A 20,148-nucleotide genomic window follows, 5' to 3' on the forward strand; every position below is an offset into this window, starting at 1 on the left:
GTGCAAAATTTCCACCCATGATATGTTTCCCTTTCAAGGGCATGTGATTGTAGGATACGACCTTGGACATAAGTTCCTTCAATTCGAAGTTCATTCCGTAGATTCAAATATTTTATGTCGGATCTTTGTAGAATCGAATCTGAAAAGTATTGTTCAATAAATATTTATGAAGTCTAATTTAGAAATCGGGTGTCCGATGTCAAATTATGTGAGGTCCAATCCAGAGATTGGGTGTCTCACTTAATCATTTGTGAGGTCCAATCTAGAGATTGGATATCTCACTTAATCATTTGTGAGATCCAATTTGAAGATCGGATGTCTCATCTAAGTCATCCTATTTTGACGGAAATTCTCATAGTCGGAGTTTGGCTTCTCCCGACCTCGTTTGGACAAACCTGAAATTTTTTCTTATCTTTGTTTGGCTATACTTCTTGACCTCTTTTGGATATATTTCATCCTCATTTGATAAAAAATCATGACCTCATTTGGATGAAATCTTTGATTCTATCCTCGTTTGATCGGACATCATGGCCTTGTTTGGATAGGTTGTCCTCATTTGATCAGCTTATTACCAATCTGGTTTGGACATAATTTTCATTCATTGTCATCCTCATTTGATCGGTTTATTATCAATTCGGTTTGGATAAGAAGATTCTTCATAATACTTAGAAAATCCATCTCCATTGGGATAAAATCGAGGATTTTATCAAAAGCTTCATTGATGATACATTCTAAGATTTTTAATATTCCAAGTTCGTAGAATAATTGAGCCATCTAGATTTTTAATTTTGTATGCTCTTAGATGAATTACTTCGATAATTCGATAGGATCCTTTCCAATTAGGGGTGAACTTTCTTTGTTCTGATGGTTTCAAGATTTCAAATCGATGATGAACAAGATCTTCTTTATAAAAAAAGTTTTAGCTTTATTTGAGCATTATAATATCTAGCCATTTTCTGCTTATAAGTGGCCATACGAATTCAAGCTCTCTTTGATTTCATCGAATGGATTTAGATCGATTTTCAACCGATCCAAGTTGCTTTTCTCACGAAAATTTTCTGTTCTAGTCATCGGAAGATCGATCTTCATTGGTATTACTGCTTCTACCCTGAAAGTAAGTTTAAAAGATATTTTTTTGATTGGCCTCTAAGGTGTAGTTTGGTAAGCTTAAAGAATACTATAAAGTTCATCTGCCTATAGCCTTTTTGCTTCAGTGAAACTTATTTTCAGACCTTAGAGAATAATCTGATTGATAACTTCGGTTTCTCTATTTGACTGTGGATGTCCCATTGATATAAGCTGATGGTTTATATAAAGCTCTGAACAGAATTTTTTGAACTTTTGATTATCAAATTGTCACCCATTATTGATGATAATAATCTGAGATAAGCCAAAATGATAAATAATTGACTTTCAAATAAAATTTTATATATTTTTCTCAGTGATTTGTGTCAAAAGTTCGGCTTCCATCTATTTAGTGAAATAATCAATAGCCACAATCAAAAATTTTCTTTGTCCCATTGCCATCGAAAAAGATTCGAGGATGTCCATCCCCCATACAGTAAAAGGCCAAGGTGATGTAACAAAAATAAGTTCGACTGTGGATAGATGTTGAATATTAGTGTATTTTTGGCATCGATCACACCTATTGACAAGATCGACAGCATCCTTCTAAATAGTTGGTAAATAATAATCTTGATGAATAATCTTGTACGTCAATGATCCATCCTCTAGATGATTGCCACAAATTTCTTCATAGATTTCTTGTAGAGCATAATCAGCCTCTGACGGTTGTAAGCATCGAAGTAATAAAAATGAATACGACCTCTTATATAATCGATCATTATGAATAATGTACCAAAGAGCTTGTCTTTTGATTTTTTTGACTTCAATAGGATCAATTGGTAAATTTTTTTAGTAATATAATCTATCAGTGCATCAATCCAATTTGACTCATGATCAATCTGAGCAATCGGTAAGGTTTCTACACTAGGCCTTTCAAGGACATCAATAAGAATTTTTTGATTTAGTTTAAAAAATTCTAATGTGGCTAAATGTGATAGAGCATCAGCTTGAGCATTTTCTGATCTTGAAATTTGCATAACTTCCAAATCTTTAAAACTTTTAGATAATTCTTTCATATTCTGTAAGTATTGAGATATTATAAGATTTTTAACTTCGAATTGACTCTGTACCTATTCGACGATAAGTTTAAAATTAGTAAAAATTTTTAGCCTTTTGATCCCAAGTTCTTTCGCTAATTTGAGTCCAACAGTAAGTACTTCATATTCTGCCCTATTATTTGAGGTGCTGAAGTTGAATCTCAATGCATGCTCAGTGATAACACCTTCTGGATTGATGAGAATTAAATCAGCTCTACTTTCTTTCAAATTTGAAGCTCCATCAACATGCAATACTCTATTAGAATCTTCAACAATCTCCTTTGAACTTTTTGAGATCAACTTTTCATCAGAAATAGAACATTTCATAATGAAATCGACTAATACTTGAGCTTTCAATGAAGATCGAGGTCGATAATGAATATCAAATTCATTAAACTCAATAGCCCATTTGGCTATCCGATCTAAGATATCAAGTCGTTGTAGGACTGATTTCAAAGATTGATTAGTCAAGATGATAATAGCATGAACTTGAAAATAAGAGCAAAGTCGTCGAGTCGATGTGATAAGTGCATATATCATTTTCTCCATTGTGGTATATTGGGTTTTAACATCTCATAACAATTTGTTAGTGTAATAAACTAACTTTTATGTTCTTGTATCATCTCGGACTAAAATCGAGCTAACAGCATTAGATGAGATAGATAAAATAACTCCTCATCTTCAATGGATTTTCATAATCATGGAGGTGATTCGAAATACTTTTGAGATCGTCAAAGATAGCTCGACATTCATCTGACCAATTAAAGTCTTCTATTTGCCTTAGAATTTAAAAAAAAAATATTTCTCAGCTGATTAAATATAAATCGGCTAAGCGATGCAACCCGTTCAGTAAGTTGTCGTACCTCTTTTATTATACTTGGATGCTTCATTTCAAGTAGTGCTTGGATTTTCTTGAAATTAGCTTCAATTCTTTTTTGAGTCACTAAAAAATTTAAGAATTTTTCTGATGTAACTCCAAAAGCATATTTGTTAGGATTGAGCTTTATTTGATATTTGCATAGTTTTCTGAAAGCTTCTTGCAGGTCAGTTATATATTGATCTGCTTCAGTGCTTTTTACCAGCATATCATCAATATAGATCTCAATATTGCAGCTTATTTGCTGTTTGAAGATCTTATTCTTCAGTTATTAATATATAGTATCTATATTTTTAAGATCAAAAGGCATCATTTTATAATAATACAAACCTCTTTTAGGGACGAAGGCTATATTTTCTTTATCTTCGAATGCCATTTTGATTTAATTGTAGCCAAAAAATGTGTAATAGTTCCACATCGGTTGTGTAGGATTTAAGTGGAATATATAATAACTTACATGGGCTACTACCAACAATTGGGCCTAGACATTTTTGAGCCGCATGATTTAAGGTCCAAACAGGTTGTTGGGTCAGTGGTCGGTGTGGGGCGTGACAATAATGATATCAAAACCTCTCTCGAGAGTACTATCATGTGGTGCCACATTGGAACAGACTGTGCATCTCAATGATGTACCCTCAATCCGATAGGAAGAGGTTGACCACCGACGATGGTGATAGCAGCGTGGCAGGCTTACCTTCGAAGTCTCACATGGATGTGTACTGGGAGGGGATACTGAGATCAAGTGGACCCTGATGAGGACATCAGAGATTTAAGTGGGAGAGATTGTGATAGTCTCATATCGGTTGTGTAGGAATTTAAGTGGAGTATATAATAACTTACATGGGCTACTACCAACAATTGGACCTAGACATTTTTGGACCGTGTGGTTTAAGGTCCAAACAAGTTATTGGGTTTGTGGTCGGTGTGGGGTATGACAAAAAGCATCCATGAAGCTTAGCAACTTGTGTTTCAAAATGACGTCAACTAGACGATCAATTCTTAGAAAAGAAAAACTATCCTTAGAATAGACCTTATTCAGGTCGATACAATCAATACAGATTTATTATTTACTATTTATTTTTTTGACCATAACAATATTAGCAATCCATCTTGAATATTGAGCTTTTCTGATAAAATCAGCTTTCAAAAGCTTGTAAACTTTTTCATCTATAACTTTTTATATTTCTAAAGCAATTTTTTTTTTCTTTTGTTGCACTAGCTTATGTTTTGGATCAACATTTAGCTTGTGTACAATGACATCGGCAGAAATTTTCGATATGTCAGAATCTAACCAGGCGAAGACATTGACATTTATCAGAAGAAAAGATATCAGTTTTGCTTTTGGATCGGACTTTAACTGGGATCCAATCTGCATAGTTTTCTCTAGATCTTTACCTAAAGAAACAGAAATAAGTTATTCAGCTGGTTCACCTCAGCATTTGCTGATCACAGTTTTCTCTTTTTGATCAGGTACTTCAATTGGTAGATCTTTTACTATTTGTTTCATCTTTGTAGCTATCAAGAAGCATTACCTAGCAAACATTTGATCTCCTTGCATTTCTTCGACTTCATCTTTTGTTGGAAATTAGACTAACATATGATAAGTGAAAACCATCATCTTGAGAGCATTAAGTCCAGATCGATCAAGATAGCATTATAAACTAATGGTATTTTGACAACCTGAAAGGTGTGCTGCACAGTTGACCGACAGGGTTCTTTCCCTAAAGTGACTGGTAGGATGATCTCTCCCTCTATAGCTACAGGATCTCTAGAAAATCCGATCAGTGGAGCACCAATCTGTTTTAACCAATCTAGTATGTTCATTTTTTTAGAATACATCATGGAACAATACGTCAGTATAACTTTCGTTATCAACTAATATTCTTTTTACATCATATTTTGCTATTATCATAGAGATGATAACAGCATCATTATAAGGAGTCTGGACTCCTTAATTAAACATCAACATTGAAAAATGAAATGATATCGTCAGTATGTTATCGCTTTAGAAAAGGACTCTTACCTGCTGCTTGATCTTCATCAGGATCTGAGATCATATTAATAACCCCAACAGTAAGCCGATTGAGTTTAGTGTCATCATTCGGCTTTTGGCATTATTCTGAAGCTTGAGTTGTCTGATCTCGGATATATTTGACAAGATGACCTCGATCAATATCATGGCTATGGTCTTTATGGTAACGACAGTACTTTTTTTTTATTTCTTTTCGTCGGTGGAGTCTTCATAGGATTGGACCGATGAAGATATCTCTGGTCCTCGATTTTCATCAATATCTGGGCATGAGGAGCAGACAAAAGAGTGTAGGTATCAAAACGTCGAGATGGATTTCTTGACCTCGAATTTTTTTGAGGTGGGCCAAAGTATTCTCTGGCTGATTTCCATAGTCTTCTTCTTGGGGCTATTTTCTTCCATTCTTTTCCTTCTTCACCTAGTGGAGTATGCTTTTATTTCTTTAGCTCGAGCATACTTTCAGACTCAGACCAACATTTGCTCATAGGTGTCTGGATAATTCTTGTTGAGGAAGAAGATCAGACAATTGCTTTAGAGTCCTTCTTTTAAAGCAGCCATTGCAACAAACTCATTAAAATTTTTTACTTCCAATGTAGCGGTGTTGAAACATACCGTATACTCTCGGAGAGATTCACCTTTCTATTGTTTAATAGTATAAAGACTATTAATATTCTTCAAATGGACCTGATTATTACCAAAATAGGTAATAAACAGCTTTGCCAACTGTTCAAAGGGAGAAATAGATGCTGATTGGAGTTCAGAAAACCAAATTCTTATAGATTTTATGAGGATAATAAGAAAGACAACACAAAGCGGGGCATCAGACGCCTCTTGTATTTCTCATAACAACTCTAAAGTCTTTAAGATAATCTAGAGGATTGGTGGAATCATCAAATGATTTCACCAGTAGTATCTTGAACCGAGAAAGAACCGGCTTACACAGAATTTCTTGAGAAAAAGAAGATCACAAATTGAAATCTCGTCCACTTTGAGGATGGCTTCCAAACTATACTTCCATTAGTTTCTTTTCAAGATCTTGAATCTTTTGTTCAAGACCTTCTTCCCAATGTAGTTTCCTACTATATGGAGCAGATTCTCCTTCAAAAGATTGATTGATGTGTGCAAAATAATGATCACAATGAAGATCTTAATGAATTGGTTAGTGGGTGTGGTGAGACTGAGCTTCTTAAAAAGCCACTTCTTGCTGTTGCTCTATGGTATGTTGAAATTGTTGTACCCCACTAGTAAGAGCGTGGACTTACTGAATTAGAAAATTAAATTATTGCGGATCAATTATAACCAGAGGTTGAGTATTCTCCTGTGTATCTTCTGGAGAAGATAGTGCGGGTATATGATGATTCTGCACCTTCCTATTTACCATTTCCATCAAATCTTTTGGACTGATCTCTTTTCTCTAATGCCAATCTGTTGCTATAAGACTTCGGAGAAAAAAAGATGAGATTGATGCTAGACCGAGTTGGAGAGTGTTGAGAACCAGATCGATGTAGATCACAAATGAACTTCAAAAGAAATCCTAGGATCGGTGGGATACCCCTTGATTTAGGATTCTACAATGCTTAAGTCAGTTAGGACCTTGAGAACATATAGTGAAAATACAAAAAATGAAAAATAAGAAGAGAAGTTTCGAACAGAAAGAATAAGAGATTTTGATTCCCTTCAATGAAAGAAAAAGTTCAACAAAGTCTGAACTCTGTAAATTGAACTTACCTTCCAAAAAGTACCTCATCCCTCTTTATATAGAGAGAATTTGCTTAGACCGTTAGATCATTAAGAGAGTTTGTTAGACTATTAAAAAATTATTAGACTGTTAGTTTATTATAATAAAACAACCAGCTGTATGAAAATCATGAGCTATCTGGCCATATGATAATTAGTTATAATATAAATAAAAAATAATTATTGTAAAGCTAAACGATAGCTGTACCAAAATTATAGAGTTAATTATCATTCTCTTGGATTACATCGATTGTGGACTGATATACCTAATAATAGATCGGATAAAAATTGAACTAATCGCAATATTTTGCTGGATCACTTCAGATTAACATAAAATCAGACTAAAAATTAAATCAAATCAATCAATAACTTATTTAATCTGAAAATAGATGATTTTATCGTGTGACCAGAGATTGATTTATTATACCAACACTATCCTTTTTTCCGCACGTTTAGTTTTGCATGGAGAGGAGGCTGAACTAGCCATAACTCAAGTTACAGTGCACTGTATCGGCATATACTTCAGTGCCCTCAGCTGTTACAACCAACCTACATGATCATAATGCAGCAGAATCCATGCAGCTTTTGGAAAAGGTACATGTGAATATTATTTGTACTTAATGTGCGGTAAACAACCGGAAAGTGCCAGTTGCAGTAACAAACTTGCAAGCGATCCACCTATCAAGAGAACCTTGTTGAAAAAAATGTGCCAACCAAGCGATCCATCTATCAAGAGAACCTTGTTGAAAAAAAATGTGCCTACCTGTGTGTGTGTGTGAGAGAGAGAGAGAGAGAGAGAGAGAGAGAGAGACTTGTTACATTTTTTTAGCATTAAAATACATGTACATAAAAACCTATATTGGAGCATAATGTAGTATACAGAGCCAACAGATGATTTTGTGTCAGCATACAAATAATCAAATGGGTTGATCATTATAATCCGTGTTATCAGACTTCCTGTCATCTGGAATAGGTGGCAATTCTTTCAACATCAAGTATTTGCGCCGCTGAAGGGTTAGCCAAATCAAGATGCTGTCTGTCTTGACAACCTTATAGCCAGCTTTCTTGTACAATCGGAATGGAACATCATCAATCATTCGGCAGTGAAGGTATACTTTTCTTTCAGCCTTCATTTGAGTTATCAGTTCCTCGCACGCCTTTAGAAGATGCCCGCCAATCCCCCTCCTAAAGTAAGGTACTAGAAAAAAATCATACATTGCAGAACTCTGCAGAAATTATATAAGAGCGCATGCAGCTTAATAACCTTCAATTCCATTACAGCTTTAGAATTTAAATAAAAGCTCAACTTATACATTATACGCAACAATCTACAAAATATTTATACGTCAAAATTTTAGATGTTGAAGGAAATAAAGAGAATTCTCTATCTTCAAGAATTACTGATCTCTGTTTCCTAGTCATATGGTTGTATGATTTTGCCAAATAAATATGAGAGGCCAAATATGATGCTGTATGAATAATCCAGCATACTCGTTATCAAGATTTCAGAAAACTTTGCTAGCTATATTTGATATCCAGCAGCAGATAATTCTCAACAATCAGCATTCCATCTGGCTCCAACTCATCTTCTTTATCCTTATCAAATCTTCACTTTAGTTGCATCCCTTGTCTATAGCATACATACAAAAATGTTCATCACCCATGAACCCTAGCTAGTAAAATCAGCTTTCATTGATAGGAAAAGGGTGCCAACTGACTGTGTTGGCAGAGTCTTTGATACCAGGGATCAAGGTTTGAACCATACACTCACCTAATTGCAGCCAGGCTTCCTCCCATCTTACTTTAGAGAGAGAAGAAGAAAGCATTCACCAACAGTAAGCATGGAACTTCCCATGTGCTTTAATCTCTCTGTTCATTAGCAAAATCAACAACACAAAGAAAGAAGACTTAATTCTAGCTGACTGCACAGGCAAGAACTTCAGGGGAATAGGTCAAACCTACAATTCACCACTACTAGTTGTATTCTGCTAAAAAGACCTTGCTAAAGCTATTCTTCGAAAAAGATTTTAAAAAAATAAAAAAAAATCTCAGAAAATTTCGGACAAAGAATGTCTGTGAACTCTATAAAGACCTTGTTTGGTAGGTTGTCATGTTCAAGCATGTAAAACAAGATTATTGCACTTCACAATTATTTGTGTCATTTCCACTTTTTGGAAATTCCTCCATGTTTCAATTTCTCAAATCAGGATATTGGCTAGGACACAGGAAAAGACAGTTTAGCAGGACAAATCTATTTCTTTCCACTCTCAATTTGTGCTGCAAGGGTTATTATTTAATTAGATGGAAGGCATCAACTAACAAAATTTAGTGAAGATGAAGGCGTCAGTGAACAAATTATCATATAGACTGGATACCGGTGGTGCCCTCTGGTTTGTCTTGTACCTGGTCGTCTGGTAGCTGGCTGTCCATATAAAAGCCAAATGCTTTAAAAAGCAGCAATGTCTGGCTTGATAAGACCTCACACAATAGTAAATCATTTGAGCTTGAGATTTACCAATCATTGTTGGCTTCATTGAGCAAAAAATATAAACAAGTAAATAATACATTATATTATATTATTTATTTAACATATTATTTTAGTTATTATTTTTCATAATCATCAGCTCCTGCCCTTATTTAAGCAATTAAAGCTATTTTTTATAACTTAAAAAACCTATCTTTGTGCTTACTCTAGTAAAATATTCATCTAGATTGAGATCTAACTTGTGAAAATTAGGTTAAAATGCATAGATACAAACCTGAGGGGATGTCAGGCTTCCACCAATATCTTAAATGAGCTGTTCGTAAACAGCACAAGCTGAACTTGAAATTAACTGAGCTTAGCTCAAACTTAGCTCAGCTACTACAAGATTTTCCTCTGGAAAAAAGAAGATCAGCTTGATACCAGTTGAGCTTGGGCTCCCTACCTCACCTGTGCTCGACTTAATCCCCAACAAATGTAGACGGATCAGTTACATCATGGAATCCCAACAACGTAGAGGGATCAGTAATGCTGCAGAATGCCTATTGACTGCAACTAGTTGTCAATCTTTGAGAAAGTCCAATATGAAAACAAGCCAACAAAATTTCATAGCATAGGACCAGTCTTTCCAAGAACAGGCTATCATGTAAGTTGCTTAGCGAATAGGATAATAACAGTCAGTATGGCCCCTCTGTTGCAGCTGTGCAGCATAGTTCAGGTTCCATTGTAAGGTTCCATGCAGCATAGGAAGGTTCCATAGTAGCTGTGCAGCATAGTAAGGTTGAAGTAAGAGTTCAGGTTCAATGCACATAGAGAGTAGTGTAAAAAATCTCTATGACAATATGATGCTAATTCAGGATCACAACAGCAGTTTCCAGCTCGCTAGCTTGAAACCATAAAGAGGGGGAAAAAGAATGGACAAACAAGTACCTATATGAGGACCCCTGCAAGCATGTATTTAATCTCACATTGGCTGTTTTCTAAAAAGATTTTGGATACTTATACAGGCCAAGTAACTCAAATAATACCTTCTAGTTAGTTTTTTTGGATGAGGCCCTAGGTTGTTACAAATGATATCAGAGTCATCCTAACTAGTCTAGTCTAGAATCAACACCAAACGAACTTTATCTTAACAACTACGTATACATGTGGACTAGGGGATACCCAAGCATAGATTCATTAGAGCTGATCATGAGTTGATTGTGGTGCTTATGAATAGATTTGCATGGATTTAGACTTTTAGCTTGATGAAGACGTCAGGACTTAAATGGGAGGAGTATGTGAGGACTTATGCAGATATGTATTTAGTTCTATATCAATTATTCGCTAGAAAGATGTTGGGCACTTACACAGGGCCAAGGAACCCAAATATACCTTTCGGCTAGTCTTTTTGGGTGAGGTACTGGATTGTTGCAATTTATGTATCAAAAGACTAACAAAAAAAGTATAAGTAGAAAGAATTTTGAAGGGAAAACATTTATTGGCTTTAGAAAAGGTTAGGACCATCAATAACTTGTGCCTAAGTATCATGGGCAATTTCTAATCAACGGATCATAAACCTTTACTATAGCATTGCATTTTAACCATAAAAGGAAAAGAAATTACCATACACATTTATAATTTTCACCAAAAGAAGAGCAATAACATAATGGTCAACTATAAATTGTCCCTAAACAGTTAATTTTTGTTTATTAAATGCCCCTTCACTTGAAACTGAAACATCTAAAGCTGAAAGGGTTGGCAGAACTACAAGAACAAAGAAAACCTCAGAAACATGAACCCCTCACTCTTGGGCAAATAGGTGCAGAAAATGTTGAAAAGTTCGGATCATCCCAGCAGAGGAGGCCTTGTGGAAAAGACCGATGTGTGCAGCCTTCTGTTCAACTTGCAGAGTTGGCATGTGAGTGCGGAAGACACCTTCTAGAGCATCCCTAATATGGAAAGATATTTGCAAAGATCTTGAAACCTTTTGGACTGCATACGTTTCAAGCTTGAGAAAGGTGAAAATATTAGATTTTGGGAGAATGGATGGGTTACCTTGATACCATTTGCTTTGCTCTTTCAGGATCGGTATCAGCTTGTTGCGAAACATAATTCCTTTGTAGCTTCATTTTGGATTAGAAGATCAAGATAGCGGGTGATTCGAGTTCTTGTCACCTCTCATCGTCAGAATCAGCCAAAGTGGATCAACTGCAAGGCGTTCTCTCCTCAATCCACCCTTCAAACTCATCTGATGTGCCAGTATGGAAACTTGGTACAGATGGATTGTCTACTGTTGATTCTTTCTACAGGTTTATTAATAATGGAGGTACACTCTATCCATTCTACAAAATCATTTGAATCGATCGTGTGCTAGAAAAGGTAAAGGTCTTTGTGTGGTTAACTCTTAGAAATAAGTTGCATAGTGGGGAAGCACTAGCAAGAAAAGGATGGAGAGTAAGCTCCGGTTGTCCTCTGTGTGGTACCCAATTTGAAACGACTGCCCATCTCTTCATCAGATGCCACCCCTTCACTGAAGCAATTTGGGCACCCACTGCCTCATGCCTTAACCTTAGGAGCCACCTTCCAAACCTAAATGCTTTTTGGACCTTTTGGATGTGTAGAAAAACACATAAGAGCATGAGAAAAAGATGGGATCAATTGTTCATGTCCGTTATGTAGCACATATGGCACGAAAGGAACTCAAGGATCTTCTTGAAAAAGTAGGCCATTGCATCTTCAATCCTTCACAAAGTTCTCCATTCAGCTCGTGAGCCAATCTATGCTCAGCCAACTCAATGGACAGTCCTTGGGTTGTTTCCACCAAGCTCTCTACCATCTCAAACTGAGCAATCACAGCCTCCCTGAATTCTATCATCAATTTTAGATTATTGCCGGCATAAATCAAGTCATCCACATATAAATATATGATGACAATATCACCTAGTGAATTAGATTTAACTTATAAAGCGTGCACACTAGAACATCTACTAAATTCATGCTCGATAGAATATGAGTCGCATGTACCATGCTCTAGGTGCTTGCTTCAACCCATACAAGACCTTTAACTTGTAAACCTTATTTTCTTCTCCTTTCTTCACATAACCCCCGGGCTGTTCAATGTACTCTTCCTCTTCTATCATGCCATTTAAGAAAACAGACTTCACATCCATGTGAAAAATGTTCCAAAAATTATGGACAGCAAGAGAAATAATTATACATACGGTATCAAGTTTAGCAATAGGAGCAAACACCTCAAAGTAATCAATACTTGGTTTTTGCTTGTACCCTTCAGCTACCAACCAAGTCTTAAAATGGTCTATCTTTTCATTCAGCCTAAACTATGTCTTGTACACTGATTTAACACCAATTGGTTTCTTACCACTAGGAAGAGCAGTAAGCTCCCATGTGTTATTTTTTTCAATTGCATGAATTTCTTCATCCATTAATTGAATCAAGCGATCATCACAAATAGATTCCTTACATGTCAATGGATTACAATCTCCAAATTAAAGCAAAATTAGCCAATTCATCATTAGATGGATCATTATCTTTACCAACAATAAACTCATGCAAATAAAAGGTAGACAATGCTAGCACTATGGATGACTAGATGACTTTGCAAGAATAACTATTGTATCCAATGGAGGCACTAGTACCCTGCACACCTTGTTCTTCAGCATGCCTCTCAAAAGCCGTATTAATTACCACCGGCAATTAAGATGAATTTTTCTCTTTAATGGACCGATTCTAAGTAGCTTGCTCATTAAAACTGACATCGCAACTAATGATCACTTTTTCAGTCTTTGGTTTATACAACTTATAACCTTTTCTCTCATGATTGTAGCCAATAAAAATACATTTTTCTGCTTTGTCATCAGGTTTCTTCCTCAATGCATTAGGCACATGTGCATAGACAATACAACCAAACACCTTTAGGTGTTTAATATTAGGCTTCCTTCGAGTCCAAACTTTTTGTAGATTTTCTCCTCATATGCATCCAGTATGGCACCTATTCAAAACATAAATAGACAAGCAATAGCTTCCACTCAAAAACCTTTAGGCAAATTTTTGCTATATAACATGCATCTAACCATATCTATAATAGTTCTATTTTTATTTCCACCACTCTATTTTGTTGAGGAGTGTGCCTAGCAATTAACTGATGCTCAATACCATGTTTCTTCAAAAAATCATCACAAATAGTATATCTAGTGCCCCTACCAATCCTCAAAATTTTAATAAAGCATCCACTTTGCTTTTCAATATATGCCAAAAATTTTTAAGTACTTCACAAGCTTCATTTCTTTGCTTCAGAAAAATAAACCGATCCCTTTCTACTGAAATCATCAATAAATAAAATAAAATACTTGGTAGCATGAATCAGAGGAACCTTTATAGAGCATAAATTTGAACGAATGAGTTCAAGCAATCTCTTGGCACTCTAAGATTTTCCTTTAGAAAAGACATCCATATACTGCTTCTCTACAACACAAATCTCACAAACACTATTAGGACAATCAATATACAGTAGTCCTGAAACCACTTCTTACTAGCAAGACATATCAAACTACCAAAATTTGAGTGTCCAAAACTCATGTACCACAATCAATTATGATCACCAATTACAGAACTGAAGCAAGGTAATTCTCTACAATTAATATTTAATGAGAACAAATGATTTTGAGTCATATTTACCTTTATTATTGCTCCTTTTTTTATCATTGCTGATGGTACAACCACTCTTGTGGATATGCATATTGTAGCCCTTGTTTGCAAGCTGCCCTATATTCAAAAGATTCTGATGAAGACTCGACACAAAAATACATCCAAATATATGGTCAAGGGACGCAATCTTCAATTTCATTGTCATCTTGCCTCTCCCCAAAATTGGTACTTTTGTCTTATTTCCAAGCTCCACCTTTGTGTGAAACAACTTATCTAACTCAGCAAATATCTCCTTTTTGCCACACAGATGATTAGTGCAGCCTGTATCCAAAAATTATTTATTTTTCTTATCTTCCTCTGTTACATGACTTGCTAGTAACAAAGTGTCCTAGTAATCACCACTATTTTCAGCAATTTTAGCATGCAACTTTCTATTCTATGATATTTTAAGATGGCATTCATGCTGATAGTGGCCATATCTTTTATAGTTATAGCATTGAATATGAGACTTACACTCTTGCTGATAATGGTCATACTTCTTATATTTGTAGCATTGGATACAAGATTGATCCTGTTTTTTATCAGAATCATTCTCTTCCTTGGCCCTGACCCAACTTGTCATTTCAAGAACTCTTCTTTTTGTTCTTCAAATTTAATTGGATTTGCAATGCTTCTTCTACAGCCATCTCTGACTTATCATTCATATGTTGCTCATGAGCCTCCAACGGCCACCGTAATTCATCAATCATCATGACACTAAGATATTTTTACTCTTCAATCACTACCACCACATACTCAAAACATATTATCAAGCTCCGCAAAATTTTCTCCATAATCTGAACATCATTTATACGTTCACCTTGATTAACAATCGCTTGTGTTTACAAAAAATAATCTGCAATAATCTCACTCTTTTCCATCTGAAGAAGCTCAAGTTTTTCCAAAAATTCTACAATCGAATTTTTTTAGCCAGATAATTACCCTTGTAAGAATTTATTAAAATATCCTAGGCTTCCATTATTGTTTTTGCATGCATAATTTTCTCAAAAATTGATAATTCAACACTTTGCTGTAGATGATAGATAGCCAATTCTTCCCTAAATTTGTTGTGTCTCAATTTCTGTCTCTTGGTTTGTGATAAATTGTGCTGTATCAGAAGGCTGAATAAAGCCCTTCTCTACAATATCTCAAATACTCGTAAATCGAAAAAAATATTGTATCTGAATTTGTCAATGTTCAAAATTATTTTTTCAATCAGATTTGAAAACTGTACATGGTACATAAGACATAAGTGCAGTCATACTTGAAAATCTCCAAGCTCTGATACCAGGTGTTATAGTTCAAAAATTGATGAAATTATTTAGCCATACTTTTTTTTTTTGAAAAAAAAAAAAAAGCCATGAACAAGGTGGAGGACTGGGAGGAACAAAATAGCAGCACAAGCAACTCTTTTTTCTAAAATCAACAAACCCTTTTTTCTAAAATCAAAACAGCTCTCTATAGTATGAATTTGGAAAGACATCAAATAAATTTAATATTTATATATGCATTTTATCAAGTATGGATCAGCATCACTCGGGAATTTACTAAATACCAACCCCTCATGATATTTATTTTACCTTCTCTCTGAAAAATAAGCATGGGCCTACCATATTTTTTATCATCTCTCTCTTCTCTTTTTTTATACCAAACATAATAATCTGACATGGGATTCATTTTTTCATGCCGGATTACCCCCAACCAAATGGACCCCAACATCATAGTTACTAGTCCTTTTATAATAAAAAAACCCATGGGCCATATGATCCAATGAAACATACCCAACATAAAACACCAAATAGCAACCAGTAAAAAGAAAAATAAAATAATTTCTTAACTTGATTTACTAATGCCTACGGGACTGCTCACTGCCCAGTAGAATCAGAGCACTTCTAACAGAAAGATTAACAAGAGCTCAATTACCAAAGCGAACGGATTGTTCGTACCTCCGAAAGCTCTTCCTCACGGTCATGTTGCTTAGGTATGGATATTCTTGAGGGGGCACCGGCGTCGGGACAGCTGCATTCGCCCCGAGAGCATCGAAGGAGATCTCGGCGATGCACGCCAGCCTGGCTTCCTCTTCCCCATCCCTCTCCTTGTAGAAGCCGAGGAGAATGGTCGTGTGCGGAATCCGAGCCCGCCGCTCGATCACATACTGCCTCACCAGGAAGGCGAGGAAGGGGACGTAGCCGCCGGCCCACCACATGGACTCGGCGAACGACTTGGCGAGGAGCAGGGAGGCGGGGTCCACCTCCTCGGCCTCCATGGAGCGGATCTCCAGGCGGCCATGGTCGAATTGGTGGACGTAGCGGAATTCTTTGAGGGTTCGGAGCTTGCTGAAGCTGCCTGGGTCGAGGAAGGGGCCGCCGCGTATAGGCGGAACCTCGATGGAGGGATCGAGAGCATGGGGTGGAGATAAGCGGGGGAAGGATTTGAGGGAGAGAGGGTGGGATTTGTGAAGGGAGAGGGAGAAGGAGGGAGCGGAGAAGTTGTGGGAGGAGAGAAAGAGCAGGGGTTGGAAGGCGGAGTCGAGGGAGAGGGAGAGGGAGAGGGAGGTGGAGGGAGCCGCCATTGAGTGGAGTTGGTGTGGGAGGAGGAAGGGATATGAGAAACGTGAGGGGAATCGGATTTGGGCCCTGAAAAGTTGGCGCAGCGACGAGCACCGCTCTCAGGTTGCGGCTGGAGTTCTAATTTTGCTGGTTGCCTTCGAATCCACCGAAGTTTTTGTTTTAAAATTTTCTTTTTCAGGAGCCCAATGTGTTACATGACTTTACCATAAATATCCCATGTTAGCCTTCCGTACATATGAGACACTTGGAAGGATACCAGAGCAGCTCTCATCAGCCGGACAAATTATGGGTTCGATGCGTTTCACACTGGACCATAGATAATTCATCAAGAGATATTACTGCAAGGTTCAAAATTTAATTTTTATCATTCAAAAATATTTTATTTTTATATTTTATATTAAAATATTTTAAACTAATATTGTTGTCATCTAAAATAGATGCGACGAGTTTTGAGAATATCAAAATTAATTAGTTGATCAAAAAATAAAATAATTTATCTTTAAAAAAAAATGATTTGTTATATTTTTTCGTCATAATTGTCTAAAAAGATATTTTTGAAAATATCCAATAGAAGCACGTCACATGCCAATCTCGGAACGATCCATCGACTCAGTCACGGATCAAATTATCATAACAGCACCTGAAAAAAAATACACTTAACCGCCACCTGACAAAACTGCCGAATTGGCGTCATGTGTCATAAATCAACCGTTGGGCTAGTTAATTTGAATTGTTAATTTGCTTATAAAAAGTCTTTGCCCCCCGTCACTGTTTATTTTCATTATTTTTCTGTGAAGGCTTTGTCGAATTTTCTTTTCTCTCGAAGTCTTCTTGTCTTCCTTCAACATCCGTCAAAGGGAGGCCATCGGAGAAAGCTTGCGGGAATCGGAGAAGAAGGACCTTTTTTCTCATCTTCGGGAGAGGTTTCATCTACCAGCTTTAGGTATCAACCTTCTCATCCCAATTTCATTTGAGTCATTGAATAGCTTTCTTTTCCTTCTTTCTTCTCTTTACAGTTCTTTCCATCTGGCCCTTTTCATCTGCCTTTAGAAAATCATTTAGGGAGAATACGCTTACTAGAGGGAGAAAGGAAAAGAAGATTGTAGATGACCCCCAGATTAGGTCGACTCAGCCCTTATTGGCTATCGAGGTAGAGAGTTCACCCCGAAAGAACCTTGATATTGGTCTCGTAGGTGAAGGAAATTCGGACCATAGTGCAGAATCTTCCGTGTGTGGTCTCATAGATTACCTCGGCCTTGAAATGTAGAGATCGATTTTGATCGAGGAGAATCTCATGAACCCTAGAAAGAAATATGATGTACCTAACGAGTATGAGATGTTGGGGCCGGATCCAGAAGATCAAGTTTCTGAGCCCTCTGAGGGTTGCATTGCCTTCTATGATGAAATCCTCTGATCTGATCTGCAATTTTTATTGCACCATTTTTTCAGTAACGTTTTTGATTTCTATAGGATTCATCCTATCCAGATAACTCTGAATGCAATCAGGATGATAATAGTGTTCATAATTATGTATAAATTCCTCTATATAGAACTTAGAATCTCCTTGTTTAGATTTTTGGTCCTTTTGAAAAGGCATCCGAGTGAGAGGGGTTGGTGGTACTTTTCATCTCAAAAAAATTATAAATTAAGATCGAGTCTTCCTTCTTCAATTCACAGCTGGAAAGGTCATTTCATCTTTGTCCGGGCTCCCATTCTATGGGGTTTTAGGACTTCTTGGGGGTGTCCGGACATCAGGCATAATTTCAATAATGAAATTCTCTCTGGAGATAAGGTGGCTTGTTTAGCCCTGATTACCACCAGAGTGCCCAAGCTATCTTCTCTGGTTACTAATCAGACATAGTATGATGCTGGCATCAGCCTGTACTCTCCTCGGAATAAGACTGAAGTGTTTTCTCTTGTCTTGCATTCTTTCTTTGGTATCATATATCTTTTCTTAACTACACAACTCTCTTGATGCAGAGATGAGGTTTAATTTGGATAGGCTGGAGGGGAGGAAAAGAAAGGACCAACTAAAGCCATCTGACACTGATCCTATGCCAAAAAGAGCCAAAGGTACAAATTCTCTTCCTACTCGAGCACCATCCCAATCTTCTGCCACCCCTTCTCCGACTAGTTCGGAGAGAAACGATACTCCTTGAGGCGTATCAATCGAACCTCCACCTTGTTAGTCAACCGAGGTGAGAAAGAAGGACACTAACTGGCCTGCACCCTCTCCCAAAGATCAAGGACGTAAGCCAATCGCCGCCCCATCCACTTCGGCTGAGGGAGATGCCATAGAATGGATGTCCCTTCTAGAGCGAGTCCGGTTGGGTCGCAACCTTCTTGAATCGGTGCTTCCAATCGTTGACTTAGAGGCCCACTGGAAGAACAAACTGGAGGAGACAGCCAATCATGCTTTCGAGCATCTCATGCATGTGACTCTCCTCACCATTTCTCCTCTTCTATTTTTCTCCTTTCTTTCTTTTCTTTTTTTTTTTTTGGTCGATGGGTAACCGAGCTGAATCATTGCCTCGCAGGTTGCTATCGATCTCAAGGTTATGTATGAAAATATAGTCTATTTGTTGATAAATAAGGAGGCTATGGATGCCAACCTGATTCTCTAAGAGAAGAAGAAGGAGTCCGAACTTGTAGCAGGGCTTAAGAATCAACTTAATGAGAAGTCAAAGCTGCTAAAGGAGAAGGATTAAAACCTTTTAGACCTTCAGCGGAAATATAATGAACAAGAGAAGAAGATTTTCGAGCTATACACCCAAGCCGAGGAGATTAAAGAACTGAAGTTGAGACTTAAAGAGGTAGAGAAAGCTAATGAAGCTCGTAGAAAAGATATTCAAGCGCTTAAAAAGCAGCTCAAACAGGAGCAAGATAAAGTGGCAAGGGTAGTCGAGTTATATAAGACGTCTGAAGAATTCAAAGAGAAAGTATTTGAGAGCTTCGAGGGTACATACGATTATGCATTCAGTCAGTGCTGCAATTTGATCAAAAGATTATATCCTAAGATAGATATCTCCAAGGTCACTCCGAAGGTGGCCGTTGAGATGGACATAAAGAGGAATCTCGAGCTGCCTACTGAAGCGACGGAGCCAGCTAAGGAGTCAGGTTGGGAGTTTACCGAAGTAAATATAACTGAGGCCATCATCATGGAGCCTACATCTACCGTGTCTCCAATCGAGACTAAGATTTTCGAGGTCATCAAGAAGCCAGAGTCCACCATAGCCGCAGGGCCAACTACCACTGATGTTGCTGAGGAGCCAGAGCAGACTAAAGAGGAATCAATCAAGAAGGATTTCAATATACTGGTAATCATCTGGTAAAGATTTTTCTTTCTTTTTGAGATGTATTGACATGATACGGGTCACCTTCTTTTTTGGAACATATAAACCTGATATAGGTTTTTCCTTTTGTATTTTCTTTTTACATCAATGCAAAAAATATTTTCTCAGACATCATAATTTGATGTGCATGTTCTAGCAAATTTCATAGCTTGTTAGGATAAAATAATTACATATGTTTATAGTTCAACAGAACTGAAAATTGATAACTTTAATTGTATCAATTATCAATTAATTAAAGATCAAGATTTAGAC

General features: G+C 36.8%; 1 protein-coding gene across 3 annotated transcripts; it reads right to left on the bottom strand.

The window, feature by feature from the left end:
• Positions 1–7,648: 7,648 nt before the first annotated feature.
• Positions 7,649–16,705, bottom strand: LOC105039174 (GCN5-related N-acetyltransferase 5, chloroplastic). 3 transcript variants are annotated; one of them, XR_012134981.1, is made up of 4 exons: positions 15,920–16,705; positions 11,325–12,130; positions 11,075–11,218; positions 7,866–7,990 (listed from the first exon to the last, which is right to left on the bottom strand). XR_012134981.1 is itself a non-coding variant. In XM_010915227.3 (2 exons), exons 1-2 carry the CDS (start codon positions 16,543–16,545, stop codon positions 7,723–7,725), a joined length of 894 nt encoding a protein of 297 aa, XP_010913529.1. In that variant the 5' UTR covers positions 16,546–16,697; the 3' UTR covers positions 7,649–7,722. The 3 variants fall into 3 exon arrangements, 1 of the variants encoding a protein (XP_010913529.1); XR_012134980.1 differs by lacking the exon at positions 7,866–7,990 and adding an exon at positions 9,873–10,050; XM_010915227.3 differs by lacking the exons at positions 11,075–11,218; positions 11,325–12,130 and having other exon boundaries at positions 7,649–7,990; positions 15,920–16,697.
• Between the last annotated feature and the right edge of the window lie 3,443 nt (positions 16,706–20,148).

Source organism: Elaeis guineensis, chromosome 1 (assembly GCF_000442705.2).
Source record: "Elaeis guineensis isolate ETL-2024a chromosome 1, EG11, whole genome shotgun sequence".
Lineage (NCBI taxonomy): Eukaryota > Viridiplantae > Streptophyta > Magnoliopsida > Arecales > Arecaceae > Elaeis > Elaeis guineensis.

Coding starts and splice junctions, on each gene's coding strand:
- LOC105039174 (XM_010915227.3), bottom strand. CDS start 16,545: ATGGCGGCTCCCTCCACCTCCCTCTCCCTCTCCCTCTCCCTCGACTCC. Junction 7,991..15,919: donor GTGAGGAAGAGCTTTCGGAG/GTACGAACAATC, acceptor ACCTTACTTTAG/GAGGGGGATTGGCGGGCATC.